Source organism: Fusarium mangiferae, assembly GCF_900044065.1.
Source record: "Fusarium mangiferae strain MRC7560 genome assembly, contig: FMAN_scaffold021, whole genome shotgun sequence".
Classification (NCBI taxonomy): Eukaryota; Fungi; Ascomycota; class Sordariomycetes; order Hypocreales; family Nectriaceae; genus Fusarium; species Fusarium mangiferae.
The window spans coordinates 39,902-63,040 of record NW_024573941.1 but is presented as its reverse complement, the minus strand read 5'-3'; the positions used below and the strand labels follow the sequence as shown (position 1 = coordinate 63,040).

Here is a 23,139-nt window from a genome sequence, read left to right as displayed (position 1 = left end):
CCTTGTCAGACGCGGTTAACCGGCATGATGAGATACGAGAAAACACTAGCTTGATGATCAATTCCAAGAGATTAAACCAGTCTACCAGGCACTAGCGCATCTCATTCCTTCCGGTTTACCGTTAGTGTTATGTGAATCCTCCAGCCAGGCGACTTAAGTGGGCTCGCCTTGTTTTCTCAATGACTCAATCTCGCAAAGGAATACCGTAAATTCACCAATCATTACCTACTATAGAGGGGAATGACAGCGGACAGCGGACAGCCCCATCTCCAGCTTTGGCCTCATTAGACAATCCACAGCTGCCAAGGATCAAGCACAACCAAGAATCCTGCAGCTCACACGTTTACCTAGACTTGGTCAAGGGGCTGAAGCTCCGAATGGCCATTTACATGCGTCTTTTATTAAAGATCGTTTATTGAGAGTTGGAAATACTGTCCAGATTTACATGGTTCTACGTGAGAAACTGGTCCTACAGAAGGTCAAGTTACACTTGGCCAATTACATAGAGCAGGCAACCCGGCACCGCTTCATGTTTTTCCATCTTGCCCTTGATAAGCCCCAAAGAGCGGCAGATCTATCCCCCAATTCCAATCTAAATTAGCCGGAATTGTCTCAAGCCGCTCACCTCGGGTACCAAATACAAGATCCCAGAGCCGTGACTGCTTTCCGTAGTTGCATGTCTTCCTGTATCCCTTCCTATGATGAAGATCGTGATCTTCAATGACAATCTCCACGCCTAATGACTGCAGGGCCCCCGAGAATGTCAGGGGTGCCGTCAAGTATGCGCGCATCCCACTGTGACCAGCAGTTTCTGAGTGTGCCGCATATTGTAGGCAGATCCACCACGAGTAGAAGTCAAGAGGTATATTCGCCACGCGCATTGTAAGATACGCGAGTAATGGCGCCACGCATATATCAAAAATCCCTTGCTCAAGGTCTGCATAAGATGCGAGACGCATTATAGGATGCTTTGTGGTATGGTGTAAGCTGTGAAACTTCCATAAGGAGTGAATCTCGTGACAAGCTCGGTGAGCGCAGTAATACCAAAAATCCAAAATAATGCAGTAGATACTGATGTTGAAGAACAACCAAACCCACCAACCTGGGCGACTAAGACTGCCGATTGGCTGTGACGATGGATTGTAAGCCACAACGAGTGTCATTGCTGTCCGAAGACTAATCAATGCAGGCAACGACAAAAACACCTTCGTTTTGGATCCACGGGGGATGCGGTCTCGCGGGTGCACATCTCCGTCAAGATATCCAACTTGACGAGCAACAGACTTGATGGCAAGGCCGTCCTGCCGCACAGCCAAGAAGAAGAATAGTGCGTAATTAGCAAAGATACCCGTAGCGCTTAGCAGACGGGGAGACGTGACGCCGCAATTGAGGGTAATAATGGCGATCTGATGGACAAGTAGAGGGACAAGGCCGTAAAAGAGGATCCGCCGATGCTGTGAGCGTTGGCTAATGTACGGCATCTTGTCGGTTTTCCGCCGCTTGGGCGGTTGTGGCTGTGACATGGCTTTCGGGATGATGAGGGCAATACCAACAGTTTGGTTTCAACGGCTTCGGCTTCGGCTTTTAAGTTCTTGTACATGGTGTTGGAATTTACATTTCCCCTTTGTCGTCATAGCATAGTTGTTATCCCGTTGAAGTCACAGATTATGCATGTTGCGCGCTATAATACGCGCCGTTGCTGTTCAGTCCCACCACTATGACGCCTAGTGGGAATGATAGAGAAAGGATTACCAATAAATTCATAATCTGCGCAACGTCAGCTACGAGGGAGATCGCCGCCATTTGTTTGCCAGATTCATATAGTTTAGTGCGCCTTGGACGGAAGCAGAGATATCATGGCCGCATTCACGGGTTTCCGCTTTTAGGAAGCAAAGATCCAACCTTGGCTGCAATTGTCAGCCCTAGTTTATTGTTAGCAGGGATCAGCAGTTAAGATCCAAAGTCCTACGGGATGTAAACCATGGTTAGACACTAAAACAACCTATTAGGTTAGTACTTGCCCTTTTTTATATCGCAGTCACTAAGCTAGCCATGCTGGGGGGTAACACTTATCCGCTACCCTTTTTCCATTTCGGTGGTCACCATAGCTAGGCCCGGTTATACGGCAAGAACACGACGACGATCTTCCACCCCCCTTTGTTTGTGCCGAGATCCTTTGTCTCGCTCACAAGAACATCTATCATCCTAAGATGCTTCGGCTCCTTTCACCTTTCGCTGTTAACCACATCGACCAAACGAAACACAATATACCTATAGGCAACAAAACCTGTCCCCTCCCTGAAGCATGAGAAGTTGATAGTCCGATATCGCGCTCCCAGATCAGAAAGAAAGACAAGGGCCATTTATCGAATGGCGGCAACCTACCCATCGACATACATAAGAGCACAACCAAGATTTTATCGGGTAAGATGAGCAACGCTATAGAGGAACCCAACACAACGGAAAGGCTGTCCATGACGCCCATCACTGGCGACGAAGAAGCGCGTGATGGTACCAAAACTCGAGACGATGACGGATGGGCGGAGGATGCTCAAAACTCGGCCAATTGGCCAAACAGGGACAAAGCCATCATGATGGCTATGGTTTCTCTGACAGCCTTCGTGGCGTACGTACACAGTCAAAACAAACCGAAGCAAATGATGAACTGACTACGGACATCACAGAGCCTTGGGTTCATCCATCATTGCCCCAGCTCAACCAGCCATCCAAAACGACTTCAACGTTAGCGAAACAGCCTCCTTGTTACCGCTCTCCCTTTATGTTTTCGCCCTGGCGTTCGGCCCCATAGTAGGCGGACCTCTGTCAGAAACAGTTGGTCGGATGCCGGTCTACTACATAGGTTTCCCCTTGGGGATGCTTTTCACCCTTGGGGCCGGCTTGACGCATAATTTTGGGGCGTTGTGTTTCCTGCGCTTCATGGCAGGGTTTGCTTGGTCACCCATGCTGATTGTAGCGGTCGGGTCCATATCTGAGACCTTTCCACTGCCTCAGACGAGGGGTCCTATGATGGCAGTCTTTATACTGATGCCGTTCCTTGGCCCTGGACTAGGGTAACCCTTCCCATAACTGCCTCATTTCGCTTTTATTAGTCTTCGAACTGACACCACACAGGCCGGTCTTGGGTGCCTTTGCCGTCAGTCGGCAGGGTTGGCGATGGACTCAGTGGGTCTTGTTGTTCTTTTCCATTGCCTGTCTTATCCTCATCGTACTTACTAAAGAGAGCTTCCCACCAATTCTGAAGTACCGCAAGGCAAAGCGACGTGGGCAACAAGTACCCTCAAAAACCCCGGTCTGGACGCATGTTCGCCTTTTCGCCCAGGTCGCCCTGATCCGACCGGTTCATATGCTCTTTACTGAGCCCATTATCATCTTCATCTGTCTCTACATCTCGGTGAACTTTGGCATTCTCTTTAGCTTCTTCGCCGCCGTCCCGTACACTGTAGAGACGGTCTACCATTTTGGTATAGAACAGTCAGGTCTCGTGTTTCTAAGCGTCGTTATCGGCTGTCTTTTGGGTATGATCACCATTTCCTTTTGCGACATCATATTCTATCGTCCACAGGCCACCAAGTATGCTGGCAAGATTCCTCCAGAATACCGATTATATCCTGCTATGGTAGGCAGCTTTGGGCTGCCGTTGGGACTATTCTGGTTTGCCTGGTCGTCCAGGTCAGACATCTCATGGGCGGCGCCAGTTGTTGCCATAATTCCATTCGCATGGGGTAACTTATGCGTCTTTGTGTCAACGGCACAATTCGCGGCGGACACATACCATGGAAATGTTGTAGCGAGTGCTTCTGCCTCGCTTACGTTGGCTCGGTATCCTGTTGGCGGGGCGTTTCCCCTTTTTGTCCTTCAGAGTAAGTCTACTGAGCATGAAGTTTCCCTAGCATTTTATTTCATCGCCGCTGTTCGTGGCTGTATGCTGATATTTTGCAACAGTGTATAAAGCTTTAGGTATCGGATGGGCTACTAGCTTGTTTGGCTTTGTGACTATAGCCCTGATCCCTATTCCCTGGGTGTTATTTAAATATGGCCCACAAATCCGAGCGCGGAGTAAATACAAGACAATTAAGTATTAACTCAGTGCCTTTTATTAGAAAGAAATACAAAATGTATATTTCGATTATCAATATTACGCTTTGTATTTCAATGGACCTTTTTCAAGGCGAGTGATTAGCTCGGTGGGAAATCCTATATAGCGGACTGGGCTCATCGGAGCCATGTCCAAGTCCGGCTTCCTCGGCTGCTGAGCACGGGTACAACCGCCACAGAGGCGATCATTGCGGGGTCTCAGGCCCTTTGTGACGTGGTCATACCTCAATACTCTTCTAATACTTAAGTCTGCATGATAATTTCTGGTGGTACAATATGTCTCGGGATTTTAACTGCGGTTGTTGTCTCAAGAATGGGTATCAGCTTTCCAAGTGTTGCGACTCTTTGTGGAGTCAACGTCATAATTGATATCATCCTTGCTTTTTATTAACTGGCCGTGACGGGACGGCATTTTAACATACCCGCTAGAGAAAGTTCCCGAGCATCTCACCGCAGTTGTCTCTGGGCACGTCTGCACAGATCTCTTATGAACTAGCTGCAAGTAAGAAATGTCTTCACCTCGATAATTTGCTGCTGCGGCTAAGGCCCTTGAGGACATTATACTGGCTTTTCTTGATTTGATATTGGCATATTTTGTACCCCGCATATGGAGTCAGGCTTGCCACCTCTTTCGGATACTGCGGCATGGAACGTTAACATTTAAGCGATGTTACAGTGATCGGGTTAAATGACGATAGAGTTGTTAGGCCCGTCAGATGATGTACGGTTCGCAAGCCATGGAAATATTGCCGTGTGTAACATAAGCCATAGTTGCACATGGAATAACGTGTCGCTTCTATGCATCTCCGACCACGGTATGTATACTTCGAGGAGTCGAGTCGTTAGATAAGGCTTATCAGGCCAATCGGTACTTTTGATATAGTGCTTACTATTGAACATGTCATCCATTCATAGATGATTGTTTTGCTGGGATCTGAATCCTGCTTCGGCAGATGATACTCTGCTTCACCTCAGCCCAAAACAGATGGTCATCATCATCAAAGCCTGAGCGTAGAGCATTTGCAAGTAAAAGAAACATGAAATAACCCCGAAATCCCGAATTTCGCCTTTAGCTAGCACTTTTGCAAACCCCGCGGACATTAAAATAACATCATGTTGAACACGAAGGCGGTGGAATGCGGATCAGTGGATACCTCTTCATTTCAACTCGGCACTCAGCTGGCGTTAACACGGCGATAGTGATGGCTACTCACATGACGTTCACTTTGATTGGTTACGGAGAGAATTGCGGTTGATCCCGAGGTCGTATCCCGATGCGGATGTATGCGAAAAAGATGAATGATCGACGTGCATCAAACAGGCTTGTACGATGAGTTGTTTAATGTTGCCTCTGCTCTCTTGGAATGAGGGGTTATAAATATTAGAACAATTCTGCCTACTAAAATCAGAATCTACCAAGCTAAACACCAGATCTCAACTATCAAGTTAGCCACCTCATCTATTCTGCACTACCCTTCTACCACCGCGCCAGCATGGGTGTTCTACATACAGAAGCACTGGCTGGACTAAGCCTCGGCTATGTGTCTGCTCTTTTAGGTATATCTGTGGCAAGTTCAAGCATCACAGAGCTCTCTTCATATTTCTAATAGTATTGTAAAGCTTCTTTACCTCGTTGTCAGTTCTCTGTACTACGCTTTCTTTCACCCGCTTGCCAAAGTCCCCGGACCGAAGCTCTATGCCATAACTCAGATTCCATATCTTTACTATCTCAGCAAAGGTGACTGGGTCTTCCACCTCGCAAAACTGCACGAACAATATGGACCAGCTGTCAGATTCACACCCAAGGACGTCTCCTTCATCACTGCGGAGGCTTCTAAGAAGATCTACGGTCACAAAGCGGCTGGGAACAAATCCTTTGAGAAAGACTTTCGTATGTATCGTCAGAACCGTCCTTGCTCAAGCATCGTTCGTTCCGATCAGGAAGACCACAGACGTATGCGCCGCCTGCTCGCACATGCCTTTTCATCAAAGGCACTTCGTGGTCAAGGTGATGTTGTAGACCACTACGTCGAGCTGTTCATGAAAGGTCTCACAGAGCGGGCGCAGCGGGGAGAGGAAATCGACATTGTAGCTTGGTACAACTTTGCCTCGTTCGATCTCATTGGTCACCTTGCTCTTGGCCAGCCCTTCGGATGTCTTGAGAACGGAAAATATCATCCTTGGGTCAGCAGAGTCTTCAAGGGCCTCAAGGTTCTTTCTTATACTCAGATTTACGTGCGCCTCGGACTCCAGAACTGGATCTCGTTGTTGAGTCCACCAAGCTTGAGGAAGAGCTATGAAGAGCATATGCAGTTCGCAGAGCACGCGGCACTGGCCCGAATTGAGTCCAAGGATACTGAAAGCCAAGACTTTATGTCCTATGTTCTTCGTCACAATGATGAGAAGGGTATGTCGCAGCTTGAGATCATCGAGAACTCGGGTGTCATGATCATCGCTGGTAGCGAGACAACAGCTACTCTCCTTAGTGGAACCACCTATTTCCTTCTCAAAAACCCAGACAAGCTGGAGAAGTTGACAAATGAGATACGCTCTGCCTTTAGCTCAGAGGAAGAGATCACTGTGACCCAGGTTGACCAACTGAAGTATATGCTGGCTGTCTTCAACGAAGGCTTTCGCATGTGTAAGGCCCCTATCCTCAGGCTATATCCACTGTGTTGTATACTGATCGTTCTTTTAGACCCACCAGTTGCTGTTGGACTGTCGAGATTTTCACCAGCCGGTGGCGAGTTTATCGACGGTTATTGGATTCCTGAGAATGTAAGTCGAACTTACCACTACAAGTCGCTTTCATCAAACGCTGACTTTTACATACAGACTGCGGTTTCGATGCCTCACTGGCCTGCATATTACTCTGAGCTAAACTTTAGAGACCCCAAAAAGTTTGTCCCAGAACGCTGGCTGGATGATCCTCGATATGCGAGCGACAACCGGGCTATCTTGTCGCCATTCTCTCTAGGGCCTCGTGATTGCATTGGCAAGAAGTAAGTGTTCCCGTTACTAGCACAAGACATGGCTGACAGTGGGAAACAGTCTGGCGTATACCGAGATGAGACTCTTGTTGGCTCGCATGCTATGGAAGTTTGACCTCGAGGCTGTACCAACCGAAAAAGACTGGTACGATCAAAAGATCTTCTTCCTATGGGAGAAGGGCGGATTGCCTATCAAACTCAAAGAGGTTGTTCGCGAGAAAGTGTGAATGCACAAGAGTCCTTGCCATGCTCATTGTGACAGGTTCTGGGTAAAGTCTGATAATGGGAAAAAGGATATCGTGTTCTCATTCATCATCTGTGTTGGCGGCCTAAAGGTTAACCTTATAGGTCACAGTAACTCTGTTAACGGTCTATAGAAGATATCTTCCTTTGTTGGAATCACGTGTCTCAGGAGCAGAAGAAATAGTTAGGTTGGATTGTCAACGATCAGAATACCTATAGTTATATAGTCAAGGCTGCGTGGTTCAGCGACACCCTGTGTGTCAGTCAAGTAACTAGATATCTAACAAGCATTTAAATCCCTCCGTCTGCTGCAATCATTGTTTTAACCTGAGGTTGGAGTCTTGCTTGGCCTTATCCTTGCAGCCCTGATCAAGCCCAGGCCACCAAAAGCAACTGCAATGCCAGTGAATACCATGAGTGGGCCATACTTGGTCCCGTAGCCAAACCTTCCTCCCCAGCCTGTGTCGCCAGCACTCAGCAATGGGATACTCACAAGTCCACCACTGACGAATCCAATACCTCGAGCTCCATTGAGAAGCCCATACGTAAGACTCGAATCGATAGTCTCGTCATGCTCCTCTGCTTCACTCTCTAGTTCCTTTGTAATGCCCCCCCAGGTTGCACTGTAACCCCCAGCGAAGAAGCCAAAGACGATAGCAAATACAAGTGTAAGGGCAGGACTCCCGTCTACTGACAGTCCCCAGAGCAAAAGGACAGATGCTGATGATGCGAAGGCTGAGAGGCAAGTGATGGTAGTGGCTGAGAATTGATGATACTTGTTGTCAGTAAGCCAACCAAAGAAGAAGCACGAGAGAATGCCTGGAATGTTGTGCAATGTAAGCAATAGAGTGGAAATAGCTTGACTGGCGCCGTTGAACTCTCTTGCAAATGTTGGGAGATACGTCTGCGGTAGACAGTATCCAGAACTTTGAACCATGACTGCAACGAAGTACGTGTAAATGCCACGGTGTTTCAGGAATGTCCATGGTATACGAGGAGGCTTCCCCTCTCGTGCCACCATCTTGGAAGGATGAGTCGGGACGAGAACGATGGACAAAAGACCTGACCCAGCCAGAATAAACGCCCATATCCGGATTGTCCAACGAAAGCCGTATTGGTCAAGAAGATACCGCAGCAGAAAAGGGCAAACCGAACCAACAATGTTTCTACACGAGAGAATAATACCATAGGCAATAGCGCGGTTTCCAGTGGCATACCACTCCCCAAGAGAACATGTTGCTGGACTATACACAAGAGTACACCCAAAGGCAGCCATGACGCCTTGTGTCACCATGAGATGCCACACATGGGTACTGAAGGAGGAGAGAATGAACCCAAGGAACGCTATTATAAGGCCTCCAAGCTCTGCTTTGAGCCGGTGATGCGCCCAGTAGCGGGTGAATATGGCAAATAGGAACGGCATGGAGATGTACATGACTCCATTGGAGGTAGTGCCGACTGTTCCAGTAATGGAGAGATCGCCCTCAAGAGTCCAGTTGCTTGTCCAATATTCTTCAAAAATACCATAACTCAGATTGAAGCCTAGAATGGCCTTGTTAGTTAAGGAGTATTGTGAGGCCGTAGTTTGCTTACCCCAGAGTGGGAGCTGCATGAGTGCTGAGCCCCAAAGCACGCCGAGCCTCTTTTTGTGATCATCAACATTTCCTAGGTTTGATGGATCGGTCTGCGTATTTGAGTGAGAAGCCTGTTCGGCAGAATTCTCATCCTGCTGAAAACTGCTTCGCAGGATAGGCCCATCTTGAGACCCTTGTTGTTTCTCTGTTTCCGCCATGAGGAGAAGCCGATCTGTTGCGATTTCTTTGAGAGATTAAAGCTAGAGCCTACTTTGCAAAGTAAGGGAAAATAAAGCAGCAGTGTTTCGCCTTCGTGAGTGAGGGGAAATGCGACCTCGGCCTCCAAGTGTCACCACGGTGAACACTGAGCGCCTGTAGCCGGCTTCGGGGTGATAAGCAGCCCCGAATTGATCGGCGTAAACGCCCAATCATTTGGTGTCCACACATTATTATCATAGCACACCCTCCAAGAACAATGCAGACGTTGTCTCTTGTCGCATTCACACACGCCTGTACAGATATGTTGCAATGCTGTGGAGTAAATGGCGGTGTACATGCGAGGAACTTTACATGGTCGTCAACCGTGCACATCCAATGATCGGATTATGTACCCTCAGCAATTCACAGTACCAAGGCTTCTCCGATATCGCCAACTACGTTCCAATTCTGATCAGAACATGGTAGTTTATGTGACGGAAGAATGGCGTGATTTATGGCTGATACAGGCGAATTGGGAACATGAGATAGTCATCAGGTTTAGCTGGAAGGTTGTCATCAATTATTTAGGCAGTGCCTAAATGGAATTGCTAAACCAGAATTGAGGCCATTATCTATCAGTCTTGATAGCCAGACATCTCTCTACTGTATACTACGCTACCTGGTTGACCGCAGCTACTCTAAACCAAGGTAAGCATTCAGGATATCTTGTACCAATTTCTCAGCATTACCATATGTGGGACCCATTGTATGTCCAGGTGGTGTCAGTGGCATTGTAGAAGAATCGATAATACGCAAATTCTTAACGCCAAAAACGCGACCTTTGGAGTCAACCACTGCTGATGGGTCACCCGCTTTGCCCATGCTGCCTGAAAGAAGTTACTTAAAGCTGATATCTGTAGAATAAAGAGATCGACTTACAAGAAGCAGTACCATGATGCGTAGGATCGAGGTTGTCGTATGTTAGATCCAGCAAGTGCTCGTCGCTAGTTATATTGGCACCAGGGTATATCTCCTTGCCTATCTTGGAAGGAATATGCCCCCAAAGCTGGCGGGCTCTTCGGAGGGCATACAGAGCAACCTCTTTGTCTGTGTCTGCGCGTAGCCAGTTTGGATCAATGACAGGAGGGTCGAGGTTACTCGCAGACGAAATAGTCATGTTGCCACGACTGACTGTCCCAACCATTCTTATAGTCATGGCGGCGTAGTTCTTGCCAGTCGTTCCAGCTGGAGGATCAACCATCTGCATGATGAACTCCACCTCAGGCCAGTCGTCAGGGTACTGAGCGAGATCCTCTTGGGCCTTCTTGCTAAGATTCGCCACAGGGATTTTCTCGAATGCCCCGACATCAACGCCACCGTTGGTCAAAGGACCCTTCTTGTGTTGGTTAAACTCAGTAATGGCTTCTTTCATCTTGGAAGGCTGTTTCCAGCCACCCGTTGAGATGCCTTCAATCTCCCAGATAGGCCCATGAACAGCAGCTGAATCATGTGTGCCTTGGCCGACTCCTGGTAGATTTGATAGGACTGGGATGTCAAACCTTTTGAGCGTCTCCTCAGGTCCAATGCCAGAAACCATGAGTAATTGAGGGCTGCTCCAGAGGCCGGCAGCAACGATGACTTCCTTTCGGGCTGTCAAATTGAAAGATTGACGACCATAATTATCAACGGTGACACCAACGGCCTTTTTGCCAGAGAAGAGAATCTTGCGAGCCATGGTGTTGATGTATGTTGTCAAACCAGCCCGACCAAGGCTCTGCTGCAAAAATGAACTCTCTGAAGAATCACGAAGGCCGGTTTCTGGGTTGATGGAGAACTGCCACCAGCCCCAACCTTGCAAGACACCAGCAGTGAAGCTTGGAATCTCTTTGAATCCCAGTGCTTCAAAGGCTTTGATAGCGTCCCAGGAAACGGGAAAAACGTATCCTGGAAAAGTGAGGTGTAGGGGACCTCCTTTCTCTGAGAAAGCGGCAGTGTCATAAAGGCCCGTGGCGTTCTGGGGACGATGCTGACTGTTATCGGAGAACTTCATAGTTCTTGTATTGAACTTGAGCATATTGTCCCACGTGTAGGCATCATCGCCGACTTTCTCAGCCCAGTGCTTATATGCCCCCTTGGTAGGGCGGTTGAACATCATGAGGTTTCTGGCACTGCTGCCACCAAATGTTCTACCCTGCGCATAATGAATCTTCTTCCCGTTCTATTCAAGATCAGTACAAGAGGGCCAGGGTGAGGTCACGGGAAAGCTCACGTTTTGAGGCTGAGTGAAGTAACCCCAATCGATAAGTGGCTGCCAGCTAGACGCGCCCCCCGAACCCTTCCAATCGTTGATCCCTAAGACAGGTTAGTGAGTTGGGCGGCAAAGAGTCACGAACGTGTTGTGAGACGTACTAAATGGCAGCTGACTGACGTTACCGTTGCTCAGTTCATAGAACCCTCCTGCTTCAACCAAAGCAACAGTCGCGTTACTGTGCTCAGTGAGACGCGCTGCTGCGAGGGCGCCTGCGGTCCCACCACCAACGATGACATAGTCGTAGGTGGCATTGATACCTGGTATACCAAAGCCATTACCAGTAAGTTGCCCATCATCAAATTGAGGGGGTACGTCTTCAGCGAGTGCTGACAAAAGAAGAGAACACAAAACAGGAAGAATATGCATGACGGCGTATTTGGTACTCCCTTCACTAGGTACTGCTACGCGAAACCCACATTCACTCCCGCGAATTTATATACGAAAAGACGGTTTAAGCAGAGAATCTCGTCAAGGGTACTAAGCTCGACAAGCGCAATTCATCCACCTTGGCGTATTGACCCAAATCACCCGATATCGCTCCTCCCTCCATCTGGTAGGCGTGTCCTCAAGCAAGCTAAAACCAGGGCTACGCGTACTCAGGGTCCAAGAAAAATGGTAACGAAGGATATTCGGCATCTCGAATCAACGTGCTGACATGAGGATCTACCAATCATTACGAAGTCTTTTCCAATCACCTTTGTTTATTTGAAAGAATTTCGTAAGATAAGACGATAAGGCAAGGAAGTGAGTGCCAGTGTCGCATTGTCGATTCCTGAGTCAGTGCATCCCGTGCCGCCCGCCACCTCGCAGCTGAGATTGCAACACTACCCGTGCACCAGGTTGCAACCCTATGATTACTGCTTACCCGGAACACTCCCATGAAGCGAGATGGATCATCTTCAATAGTTCCTGAGCATTAGTGCGACGCAAGTTCCTTGGCACGAGCCCTGCAAGATGGACAAGACAGCTTGGCGATTCGGCCCGGGCCGGGGTTAGTCAAGACGGAGTCTCCGGGCGAGGCATCTCCACACAGTAAACACGTTTAGGTGAATAAGTTGGTAAACTAACGCTCATGATCTGAGCTTGTTCTCCCCGCAATGCGCTTATCATATCATGTGCCGTCCTTGTGCATAAAACCTCGGATCCGCTTATGCAGGGATCTGCGCACCAAAGTCCTTGATTCGGTGAATTTCGGCGCTCTGTAGACAATCTCTTTTCATCCTTGCAGTTACGAATCTCAGTCTTTAGACGGGGAGTTGCTTCACGGTGTGGACACCATTAATTCACCCTATAACTGCCGCCGCACAAGTTCCTGTATGTTGACTCGTGAGACACGCCATGTCCCTGTTGCTGTCTGAAGAGGTTGACGACGTGTCCTTACTCTCCACCTCCATAAATCTTAATCTGTAAAGATCGGCGATGTCATACTGCGTGATAATGCATCTTATTCCTATTCTAAAGCAAATACGGAAACGAGGCACGAGACCCGGATGATGCAATTGCTGACACGGAATCGTTACCTGTTCTTATCTGTAATTACTTGGGGTTCATCGGCATCTTTACCGAGGCCAAGAACGTACAGCTTGCCAGAATCTATCCCTCCTGCAGCCTACCTGGTTCATGATAGCCAGATACGGTGAGCATTGAGGGTGTGTAACATCATCACGGACCAAGATATCTCGGGGGATCTGACAGAAGCCGCATTGGGTCCCCCTACCCATCTGAGCACGGTGAACGAGGTGACAATAGGGAGCAGACAAACTAGGCAATAACTCACAAGATACAAGACTCGAGTGGGAAGAGAAAACCAGTATTGACAATAAGCGTAGCTGATGAGAATATGTCCCACTGACAGCGGACATGGGTTCTAGCTGTTTCAGAGGTCATGGCTTAGATAGAGAACGAGTATAATAATGAGGGAAAACGACCGACTCTTGGCTTGAATTACGGCCCAAAATCAAAGATTCTTAATGTGACTTATTTTCTTGTCCATAAAAGTCTTCTCACTTGTTTATTAAAGAAACTGTCAGTTGCAAAGCCGTACACAGACTACCAAACCAGCAAAATGGGATCCCTCCATACTGAAATTTCGCCATCGCCTGCCTTCACTTCTGTGCGTTCCGCATTGGGCCAGAACAACAACAGAATCATTCTCTGTGAATCTCATGATGGCACCTCCACAGAGATCATCAGAGCAACTGTTGGCAAGAACGGCCAGAAGTTCGACGGCATCTGGTACAGTGGTCTCTGTCAGACCACCTATCTCGGTATTCCAGACAGTGAGACGCTCTCCCCACTCCAACGGGCATCACTCCTCGCACTTGACGGGGAGCTCAAGCGCAAAACAAGCAACCGCTCCCTCTGCGCCGCCTTTGACGCAGATAGTGGCGGTGATATTGCAGACATCCCTGCATTGGTCGCACTCATGAATCTTGTCGGCGTCGGCATGGTTGTCATCGAGGACAAGGCCGTTTCAGCCCCAGGCCAAAAGGTCAACTCGCTTGCTGCGTCATCTGCTTCACAGGCTCTGGCTGATCCCCACGAATTCGCGGAAGTAATCCGCGTCTTCAGAGAGGTGAATGCGAAGGCCAAGGGAGGTCCCATGATCACTGCTCGTATTGAGTCCTTCTGCTGCCGTGTCTCCAAGGCAGATGCGGAAGAAGAAAGCAGGTCTTACGAGGCTGCACACCAAGACGCCTTGAACCGAGCCAAGATCTACCATGAAGCGGGTATCGACGCTATCATGATCCACTCCAAGAGCAAATCTCCTCATGAGGTTACTCGGTTCTTGCGTGAGTACCGCGAGTTCGACTCTCAGACGCCTCTTGTTGTCGTTCCTACTACCTACTCTGAGATACCTAAGGATGCTCTGTACGAGGCTGGTGCCAATGTTATCATCTACGCCAACCACTTGATGCGCGCCAAGATCAGCGCTGTTGGCTCTATCTCTGACAAGATCCTAGCCAAAAACTTGGACTTGTTCTACAACGACGCTGAGATACGAGCAATGATTCAGGCTCGCAACTACGGTTGCCTTCTTAGAAAGCTGCGGAACCGTAGTGTTTGGGGCGAGGAAAGCAATGAGGCAAGGATGTACAGAATTGTTGCGGAGGCGACGGCCTCAGAGAACATTCAGGCTACTGTGATCGACTTGCTAGAGGGGAAGCTTGCGGGGTGCGAGGCAGATACACGCATTGTCAGCGTTAAGGAACTTCTCAAGATCAACGCGAAGCAGGTGGTCCCCGTAGCGGAGCTTGTCACCCAGGTAGATGTTTACTAGATTAGGTTAAGCTTATTACACTGTTTCTACTGTTTTATCTTACTACAAACCTCTCCCTAACATCCTCATGCACGCTGTTTAATAGCCCTACCTTGCGATGCAACCCCAACAGCCAAGTGCTTGTGACCTGTGAGATAAACAATGCTGCTTTGTACATATCATCACGGCCGTTAATGTTGTTACATTCTGTACGCTGTATCTCTTATTAAGGGAACACGTGTACATGCGAGGAACCTCTCAGGGCTATCAACCTCACATCTGCTGTTCGGGTTTTGTACCCTCACAGATGGACAGGACTCTATTCTAGATTGGGCAGCTGGCATTCTGATATCTTGCGTAATGCTATCTTGAGTTACACTATTTAGCGTTTCATGCACTTGCATACATAGTAGGTGGGTGTTGGGTAGTACTGCATATGGCCAAGCTTACTTCAGAACGTCAACATTAGCCGCACGGATCATCGGCAAATGGAGGGGTGAGGGTCTTTTCAGGCTGGCGACGTCACGCCTGTAACGACACATTTGAAGCGACACAAAGTAAACAGATCAGTAGACGTGGCGTGATTTAGCAAGACTACGGGATGTTTTGAGCAACAGTGACACTCCCAATTCAAGCATTCTGATGCCAAGGTAGACGCTCCAAGGAGACAATGATATAAAAGCATTGCGTTATATTTACAGAGACGTATTTACTAACTCGCTTAAAGAAAAGCAATCCAACTTCAAGCAATTGATCCACCTTGACACTTCACTTTGAATTGAACACTCATACAATGGCCCCCGGTCTCATCGAAACTGCCAGCGACTTTTCGCATCTCCCCAAGACTGAGTACCGCACCAAGCTCGAGGTGAAGCCCAAGTCAGCACTCTTCCCTGATGGCTACAAGACTACAGGCCAGCAGCCTCCCCTCTACGAGGAAATACACCCATACTCAGATTTTCCCAAGGAGATCACTGGTATAACAGCCTGGACTAAGGATGATCTATCCGGGTCTCCTGAGAAGGAAGCCATCTGGAAGCATCCTTTCACTCCGGAAGAGCTCGAAGACCTGAGCACGGCTGCCGAGAACTACATCAATAGTGGCCGAGACTTGAACGAGATGTGCAAGGTATGACTGGAGTATTGCATGAGTACATGTACTGACATGGTTGTTCAGGAGCTGTTTCCTCTTCCTCGTATGGCCAAGTACCTTGAAGAGGTTCGAGATGATATGATCAATGGCTACGGATTCATCTTGTTCCAAGGCATGCCCGTCAAGGAATGGGGAATGCGCAAGTCTTCCACGGCATACATGGGCTTAGGCGCTCACTTTGGGCATATCGTGAGTCAGAACGGTAGAGGCCATGTGCTAGGGCATATCAAGGATCTTGGTGAGAACCCGGCGGACTTCCACAAGGTCCGCCTGTATCGAACCACGGCAAGGTATGTGACTCAAGATCATGCCCGGCAGTTGGGCTTACTCGTATTACAGACAAACTTTCCATGCGGACCCGGCAGATATTGTCGGACTACTATGCCTCAATACTCCGCTCAAGGGAGGCGAGAACAACATTGTTTCGGGCCACCGGGTCTGGAATGTTATGCAGGAGGAACGTCCTGATATCGCGGAACTTCTCACTCAGCCCATTTGGTACTTTGACCGAAAGGGAGAAGTCAGTGATGGACAGGAGGATTATATCCGATGTGCCATCTACTACATCGAGAAGGGAAATGGCAGAGTGTACTCCAAGTACGTCAACTCACTAAGTCACTGTAGCCTTGAAGCTATAATGCTTACATTCTCAATTGTAGATTTGATCCAAACTACGTTAGGTCTCTGAAGAGATTCTCTGACAAAGGCATCATCCCCCCTCTCTCTGATGCACAAGCAGAGGCGATTGAGTTCTTTGACCAAACTTGCTACAGAGAATCCATCGGCAATGTCCTTGAGGTCGGAGATGTCCACTTCATGACAAACAACCATCTCTACCATTCTCGCCAGGCCTACACGGACCACGAGCCACCCGCTCCCCGTCGCCATCTCCTGCGACTGTGGGTTTCTACGCCTGAGAGCGAAGGGGGATGGAAACTCCCGTATCATGACTCTGATTGGAAGAGAAGGGGCGGGGTGCAGGTTGATGATCGGCCTCACAAGGTTTTGCTCCACGCGGACTGAAGATAACGCTTTTCAAGGCTCCATTCGTGGGATCATTACCCTTGAATGAAGATGTGGATATGCATCGCTAGAATGAACAATGATATGATATTTGGGTTTTTCACCTGCATCAGCCTTGATCGTAGTCTTACGCGCTGTCCTTGCGGACCTTGATAAAAACCTTCTCAAAAAAGGGTATGTAACCGTGGGGCCAACCAGGGTCCAGTGAAGATCTTGGCCAGCCTTGGCAAAGCTTGTTCTCAGGTATGCTTATATGCATCAAGTCTCACGGCCCGGATAAGGCGGTATCATAGAATCTCGAAAGCACGCGATCAATTTCCTAATACCGCCCAAGATTGCTCGGACGCAATTCTCCCGGTGTGGTGACACAGCAGTTACAGGGGTCAAGGCGTGCTAAAGCGGAGATAAGAACTGAGGAGACAACTCTAGCCGGTGGGTATGGGGAAAGTCTAACTAATGGAGATTATTAGTGGCACGCCCTCCGCGGCGAAGGATTGGCTGTGCTCCGTGTTTGCATGCTGCAATGCTACTGATGCGGGGTCTGAGGTGCCGTAATAGCCGTTGCTGTGAGGAAACAAAAGCTGTACTTCTCTGATACGTCATTTGGCTTGTCTCCCAATTTGTGAGTCCTAAGGTCTTCATTCAGAGGCCGTCTTTGTGGTGATTGTCAGATCTTTGCCTAATCTGTTGTTCTGGTGCCATTGGCTGGGTGTAGGCTTGGAGGCTGGCAGATGGGGGGTCTTCTGTATGCCCCGCCAAGCAGCACCCATCATACAGCACTGTCATCGCGACTCTCTCTTCTCTTTCAAAGTAGACATTCTGTACCACGGTTCAAGCTTCACTTTGCCTTCATGGTCCATTCAATTGATAGCGCTATTCATCACAAATTATACACCATCATGGCTAGGTAGGCTGATTATGTTTCCTCGTCTTCCTTGAACCAGTGACTGACTGACATGATTGTTGTCTGGCAGACCCGAATACCAGCCTGTGTCTCGAAACAATGTCGACCAAATTCCTCTCGTCGAGCCGGGTGCTTCAGCTGGTGACGAAGCATCCGACTCTGACCTTGAAAACGACATCGCCATCAGCGAAACCGAATTAAAGCGCGACCATATTCCCAGACGAACCCTCATTCGTGTCCTGGCAGCTAACGGGGTCATCCAAATACCTATCTGGGGTATGTCTCCCTCTGGCTTTGTGCTATATATCTAATCACAGAAGATCCAGGCTTCGCAATCAGCTACGGCGTATTGGAGGAATATTACTTCAACAACTGGACTCTCCAGGGAAACAAAGATATCACCGGCGCTATCGGGACAACAGCCAATGGCATCATGTACCTATCCATGCCCTTCCTTTTCGCGTTGTTCACAAGACGATGGGCATACCGGCGTCAAGAGGCTGCTTTCTGCGGTGCCCTCATAGCTTCCATCAGCTTCTTCCTGTCAACATTTAGCACAAATGTTTGGCATCTCCTTGTTACTCAGGGAATAACATCGGCATTCGGATGCGCCCTTATCTACAGCCCCATTACCCTCTCCTTGGGTGAATGGTACACCACCAGCAACCGATCAGTAGCATACGGACTGGTCTTGTCATGCAAGAATATTGTTGGCACCCTCGGTCCATTCCTGTTTAAAGCTTCACTAGATACGTGGGGCTTCCGGACAACTATGACTGCCTGGGCAGTCTTTGTTGGCGCAGCAAGCATCCTCAGTATCAGCCTTGTTCCTATCCCACCATCAAGAATTGCCATGCATAAGACACCAGAAAGAAACATACCCTGGGGCTTTCTCAAGCATCCCGCTATATACTTCTATAGCATTGCCGTTTTCTTCCAAGGAACCGGTTATGGTTTGCCCCAGACGTACTTAGGCACTTATGCCCAGGACTTCAGTCTCTTATCGGAGACAATGGCAACCACAGTCTTGGCACTACAGAACGCCGTTGGTATCCTTGCATCTGCGTTTTTTGGGTGGCTCAGCGACAACAAGAAAATTGTGCTGTCAGCGCAAACTGTGTCGGCAATTCCATGCGTTACAAGCGGGTTGGCTGTGTTCCTCTTTTGGGGAAACACCACACAGGGAGCTGTCTTTCTCTTGGTCCTATTCTCTATCACATTCGGTTTCTTCTCAAGTGGCTACAGTGCTACTTGGGGAGGAATCCTCAAGCAGATGGAGAGCGACTCCGCAGACAGGGGAGAGTCTATTGACGCTGGGCTGATATACGGTCTAATCAACGGTGTAAGAGGTATCGGATATCTTGTTGGGGGTGCGGCGAGTGTCTGGCTGATTAACGCTGGCACAATTTCTGATTGCCAACATTTTGGGTACGGCAGTACCTACGGGCCACTGATTCTCTTTACAGGTCTTGTTTCTCTTGCTGGAGGCTGGGTTGTCATCTGGAGTTGGTGGCCTGAGTCGTGGACTATTGGAAGGCACAATTGAGAATAACCGTGGGCTTCGGATAGACTCCATTTATAAATATGCATATATAGAGATAAGTGGAGGACTTGAATGCATTTGCTTCAAAGAATGCCTCTCGAATTAATGGACTGTATGTAGTTTATCTTGTCATACTGTCAAGCCAGAGACTGACGAAAGATTGCGCGCCACAACTCTTTCAAGCACATAATTCATGAATAAAGAAAAATTAGCAAATATATTCAATATAAATCGATAAAGTCGTGTATCCGAAAGATAACTGCTTGAGTTCCCGTTTTAATACTTGAATTTGACCCGGAAGTCATAGCTAAAGGCTCCGTTCTGTATAAAACGTTCCAGTCCTGTTACATATGCTGTGCCATTACTATACTCAATTTTGGGTGATGAACCTTCCTGATTTCCTTCCTCGGAATGGAACTCAACGCTCTTAGGCGCCTTGCGAAGTCCAGCCACAGTTATGTTTACAAGTGGAGGACTCACCTTGTAGTCACCAGTGGTTTCCGCCCTTAAGATCCCCTTCCTGAAGGTATACTATAAGATATGATTAGTCATGTTATTCATGGCTGATATTAAGGACCATTTAGCTTACTGCGACAGTCTTGATGGCTTCTGGTTCGAGACTGACACCGTCATCAAGATACACACTTCCTTCAGCGTACTCATTGTCGTCCAAGGCCAAGAGAAGTGAGAACGGGTTCCTTCTCGTCGCTGCAGTTGTATTTCCCGGTTTTTGCAATGTAATTATTGTGCCGCCTCTGATGTGAAGGTTGATATGTTCCAAAGGTGCATCAAGAGTGACGTTCTCTTGAGGTTTAGCATGGACTTCATTCAGTGTATACCAGTCAAACCATCTTGTTCCTTCTCCAATCCCAGGAAAAACGCCGCGTACTGTTTTTGAGTTTGGAGTGAGAACAGGTGTTACTAGAAGAGATGGACCCAGTAAAAACTGGGAATAGGTGGCCTTGAGGCTTTCGTCGTCTGGAAACTCCCATGCCAAAGCGCGCATCACAAGATCGCCTTTGGTATTGGCGTAGTGGAACAGAGTGTAGATGTAGTTGAGAAGGCTGTATCTTATCGCTATAGCTCGGCGAGAAGCTTCAGCAACAGACGACCAGACAAACGCTTCTTGGGATATCGTGCCGCCCATATTGTGATTTCGATAAAAAGGCATGAAGGCTCCCAGAGACATCCATCGAGCACAAAGGTCAAAGCTGGCGTTATGGGAGTAGCCACAGATGTCAACTCCAAACATGGGAATTCCAGCCATCATGTGTGTCAGGGCGTGTGAGATGGATAAGAACATACTACCCCATTTAGATGAGTTATCACCTCCCCACCTCGTCGCATATCGGCCAATGCCAGCAAAATTGCCACGGGCGATGTTGAAGGGACGACGTCCAGGAAACAGATCAAGCAGTCCTTGATAGGTCGCGTTGGAGATCTGGTTGCCAAAAAGATTATGCATTTGATACTCAGTGGTGTTTAACTCATCATTGTGGGTTGCATCCGGAGAGATGGTCATTCTCCTGATGGAGTGACCAGGTTGCAGACTACAATGACCATCAGCATATTGTGTCATAGTGATAAACAAGGCCGACTTACTTGTTAAGAACATAAGGTGGATAAGTCAGGTTTCTGACACCTGGTGTTGGCTCCGTACGCCCTAGCGTGCTAGTGACAGGCACTTGAAAGACATGGGCAGCTTCGACCTCCGCTGACTGATTGGCCGCAAGCTCTTTTGCCTTTTCAAACTCAGAGCGATTAGTCACACTGAAGCCATCTGGATACTCATAGAACATCCTGAGCTTCTCTCCAGGAATCAGGAACGGAACATGAACGGGGTTCATATCTAGACGACTATTTCCGCAGGGCCCCACGCAGTATGAAGCGGGCTCTGTGAGATCAGAGAGCATTCCATCGTAAGGCACGCTATCGTACCATATCTTGAGCTCTTCAGCCCACCATTTGTGCGTCTCAGGCAACATGAAGTCTCCCCAGACAACGAACCCGGGCCAGTTGTTGCCCGTGTAGAAGTCGCCCGACTCTGGATCCCTGATGAATGCTTTGAGCTTGGCGCCGCGTTCATAGGGACCGTAAGTATCCTTTGGATCATCAGGATTCGGCCGGTATATGTTGGCCCATACTAGAGGAACGTAGTACTGCTCGTTTTCATGAAGCCAGTCTACCCACTTCGCCATGCGATCAGGCGGGAAAGTGACAGGGTTATTAGCGAAGCTGCGGAAGCCATCAAACATGTCAAAGTCTGACCAAATAGCCTCGAGTGGAATGTCAGCGGCTCTGTAATTCTCAACAACCGCTTCGATCTTATCGAGGGTATCATATCCCAAGCGACATTGGTGGAAGCCAAGTGTCCAGAACATTTGCATCGCAGGTAAGCCAACGCAGCCAGCGTGATACTGGCGCATGGTCTCAATGGCTGTAGACCCTCCTTGCTTGTTCTGGCCGCTAAGGAAGTAGAGATCAACACTTCCACCGATAGTGCGGTATGTCAATGTCTCAGGTCTCAGAAGCCACTCTTGGCCATGAGCATTGCGGGCATATACACCGTGAGAAGTGGTGTTGCTACCCTTGTGGTATCGACTCTCCTGGTAGAAGGGATGGACACCATAGATATTTCCATCTATAGGGTTACCGTGCTCTATGCCAGCATCATTGGTCCAGAAGGTCTGAGTGAAGTTTTGCCCCAGATGGAAATCATGGATGTTCTCAGCTATTATAAATGTCAGCTTGGTTATTGATACATCTTGGGGGTTGCCGTGCCTAGTCCGTAGACGTTGTAGTCGGGCTCCATGCTAGTTACCAGTTCAATGAACTGGTCCTCGAATACGATGACATGACCGTAAGTCGAGAAAAGGACCTCTCTATCACAGCTCCGGGTAATTTTAAATTGGAAGCTCGGCGAATTACTGTGGTGAATGGATCAGTTGACCTGAATCACGTCTTGTAGCAAGTAAATAACTCACGTAAACTCAAATCTGAGGTCACTGTTCGAGATTGTCGTCTTTTTGTCTTGTACAGGCTCAAATACAAGTGAGTTTGGTAAGGTATACTGAGTTCTGTTCTCTTGAGAAAGGTACTTGGGGAATATCTTGACGTTCAGTCTCTCTTTTGTCTGATACTGGACCTCGAGTATCAGGTCACGAATGTCATTACCACTATACATCTTCAGAGGAGTGTTATACTGAGCGAGATCAATACGTACAACGCGTGGCAGTTAGGTCCAGCTATGGTCAAGTCAGCCTTCACACCTTTGAGATCCCTCCTGACATTTGTTGCCTTGTAGCCGGGGCATTTCTGTGGGTTGGGTGCATGAGGGTCCCGGAATGTTGGTGTCAGACTAGGAGCGACCGCAATATCAGGCGAGGCCGTCTTGGACTGAACAACGGTCGATATTGACGACTCAGCTACATGTATCCATATTAATCTACAAATTCGTGTTCCAAGCTCACTAATAAACTCTTACCTTGCGTCGTGACTATGAATAGTATTAAAACCAGTAAATAGTTCAACATTGTGATATTCGATGCAGCAAATGAATGTCGAGACGGAGGACGACAGAAACGCTCTATGACCGTGAGCAATTAGAACACGGGGTAAGGCAGCCTGTGGAGGTCTACTACACGCGATTTGATGAGACCAAATGCTTATCGTCCGACAATACTCAAGAGAAACGGACTCAAATGGATATAGCGACGATTTGCGACCAAAATAGGTGAGCTCCCCGAAACGTAAACTTCTAATGATACGTGCCCCCCTCAATCCCCAGCCGGTCTTCCAGCACCATCCAGGCTACGGGTCTTTTCG

The 23,139-nt window shown here is 48.4% G+C and overlaps 9 protein-coding genes across 9 annotated transcripts; 5 read left to right on the top strand and 4 right to left on the bottom strand.

The window, feature by feature from the left end:
- Window positions 1–527: 527 nt before the first annotated feature.
- Window positions 528–1,481, bottom strand: FMAN_09754 (uncharacterized protein; the record flags this gene model as incomplete). The annotated part of the gene is made up of 1 exon (XM_041825350.1): window positions 528–1,481. One exon carries the CDS (start codon window positions 1,479–1,481, stop codon window positions 528–530), a length of 954 nt encoding a protein of 317 aa, XP_041690740.1.
- Window positions 1,482–2,429: 948 nt separating this feature from the next.
- On the top strand, window positions 2,430–3,970 carry FMAN_09755 (uncharacterized protein; the record flags this gene model as incomplete). Its single annotated transcript, XM_041825349.1, has 3 exons — window positions 2,430–2,626; window positions 2,685–3,071; window positions 3,133–3,970. 3 exons carry the CDS (start codon window positions 2,430–2,432, stop codon window positions 3,968–3,970), a joined length of 1,422 nt encoding a protein of 473 aa, XP_041690739.1.
- A 1,639-nt stretch (window positions 3,971–5,609) lies between these two features.
- On the top strand, window positions 5,610–7,333 carry FMAN_09756 (uncharacterized protein; the record flags this gene model as incomplete). Its single annotated transcript, XM_041825348.1, has 5 exons — window positions 5,610–5,684; window positions 5,737–6,757; window positions 6,815–6,894; window positions 6,952–7,118; window positions 7,168–7,333. 5 exons carry the CDS (start codon window positions 5,610–5,612, stop codon window positions 7,331–7,333), a joined length of 1,509 nt encoding a protein of 502 aa, XP_041690738.1.
- Window positions 7,334–7,671: 338 nt separating this feature from the next.
- FMAN_09757 (uncharacterized protein) lies at window positions 7,672–9,141 on the bottom strand (the record flags this gene model as incomplete). Its single annotated transcript, XM_041825347.1, has 2 exons — window positions 7,672–8,891; window positions 8,943–9,141. 2 exons carry the CDS (start codon window positions 9,139–9,141, stop codon window positions 7,672–7,674), a joined length of 1,419 nt encoding a protein of 472 aa, XP_041690737.1.
- Window positions 9,142–9,814: 673 nt separating this feature from the next.
- FMAN_09758 (uncharacterized protein) lies at window positions 9,815–11,798 on the bottom strand (the record flags this gene model as incomplete). The annotated part of the gene is made up of 4 exons (XM_041825346.1): window positions 9,815–10,008; window positions 10,061–11,339; window positions 11,391–11,473; window positions 11,531–11,798. The coding sequence occupies 4 exons, from the start codon at window positions 11,796–11,798 to the stop codon at window positions 9,815–9,817; spliced, it is 1,824 nt and encodes a 607-aa protein (XP_041690736.1).
- Window positions 11,799–13,497: 1,699 nt separating this feature from the next.
- FMAN_09759 (uncharacterized protein) lies at window positions 13,498–14,712 on the top strand (the record flags this gene model as incomplete). Its single annotated transcript, XM_041825345.1, has 1 exon — window positions 13,498–14,712. One exon carries the CDS (start codon window positions 13,498–13,500, stop codon window positions 14,710–14,712), a length of 1,215 nt encoding a protein of 404 aa, XP_041690735.1.
- A 772-nt stretch (window positions 14,713–15,484) lies between these two features.
- FMAN_09760 (uncharacterized protein) lies at window positions 15,485–16,867 on the top strand (the record flags this gene model as incomplete). The annotated part of the gene is made up of 4 exons (XM_041825343.1): window positions 15,485–15,820; window positions 15,869–16,134; window positions 16,184–16,441; window positions 16,504–16,867. The coding sequence occupies 4 exons, from the start codon at window positions 15,485–15,487 to the stop codon at window positions 16,865–16,867; spliced, it is 1,224 nt and encodes a 407-aa protein (XP_041690734.1).
- An 899-nt stretch (window positions 16,868–17,766) lies between these two features.
- Window positions 17,767–19,317, top strand: FMAN_09761 (uncharacterized protein; the record flags this gene model as incomplete). The annotated part of the gene is made up of 3 exons (XM_041825342.1): window positions 17,767–17,774; window positions 17,842–18,047; window positions 18,098–19,317. The coding sequence occupies 3 exons, from the start codon at window positions 17,767–17,769 to the stop codon at window positions 19,315–19,317; spliced, it is 1,434 nt and encodes a 477-aa protein (XP_041690733.1).
- A 273-nt stretch (window positions 19,318–19,590) lies between these two features.
- On the bottom strand, window positions 19,591–22,847 carry FMAN_09762 (putative Alpha-glucosidase precursor (Maltase); the record flags this gene model as incomplete). The annotated part of the gene is made up of 7 exons (XM_041825341.1): window positions 19,591–19,845; window positions 19,904–20,864; window positions 20,917–22,045; window positions 22,096–22,241; window positions 22,299–22,490; window positions 22,538–22,739; window positions 22,799–22,847. The coding sequence occupies 7 exons, from the start codon at window positions 22,845–22,847 to the stop codon at window positions 19,591–19,593; spliced, it is 2,934 nt and encodes a 977-aa protein (XP_041690732.1).
- Window positions 22,848–23,139: the final 292 nt, after the last annotated feature.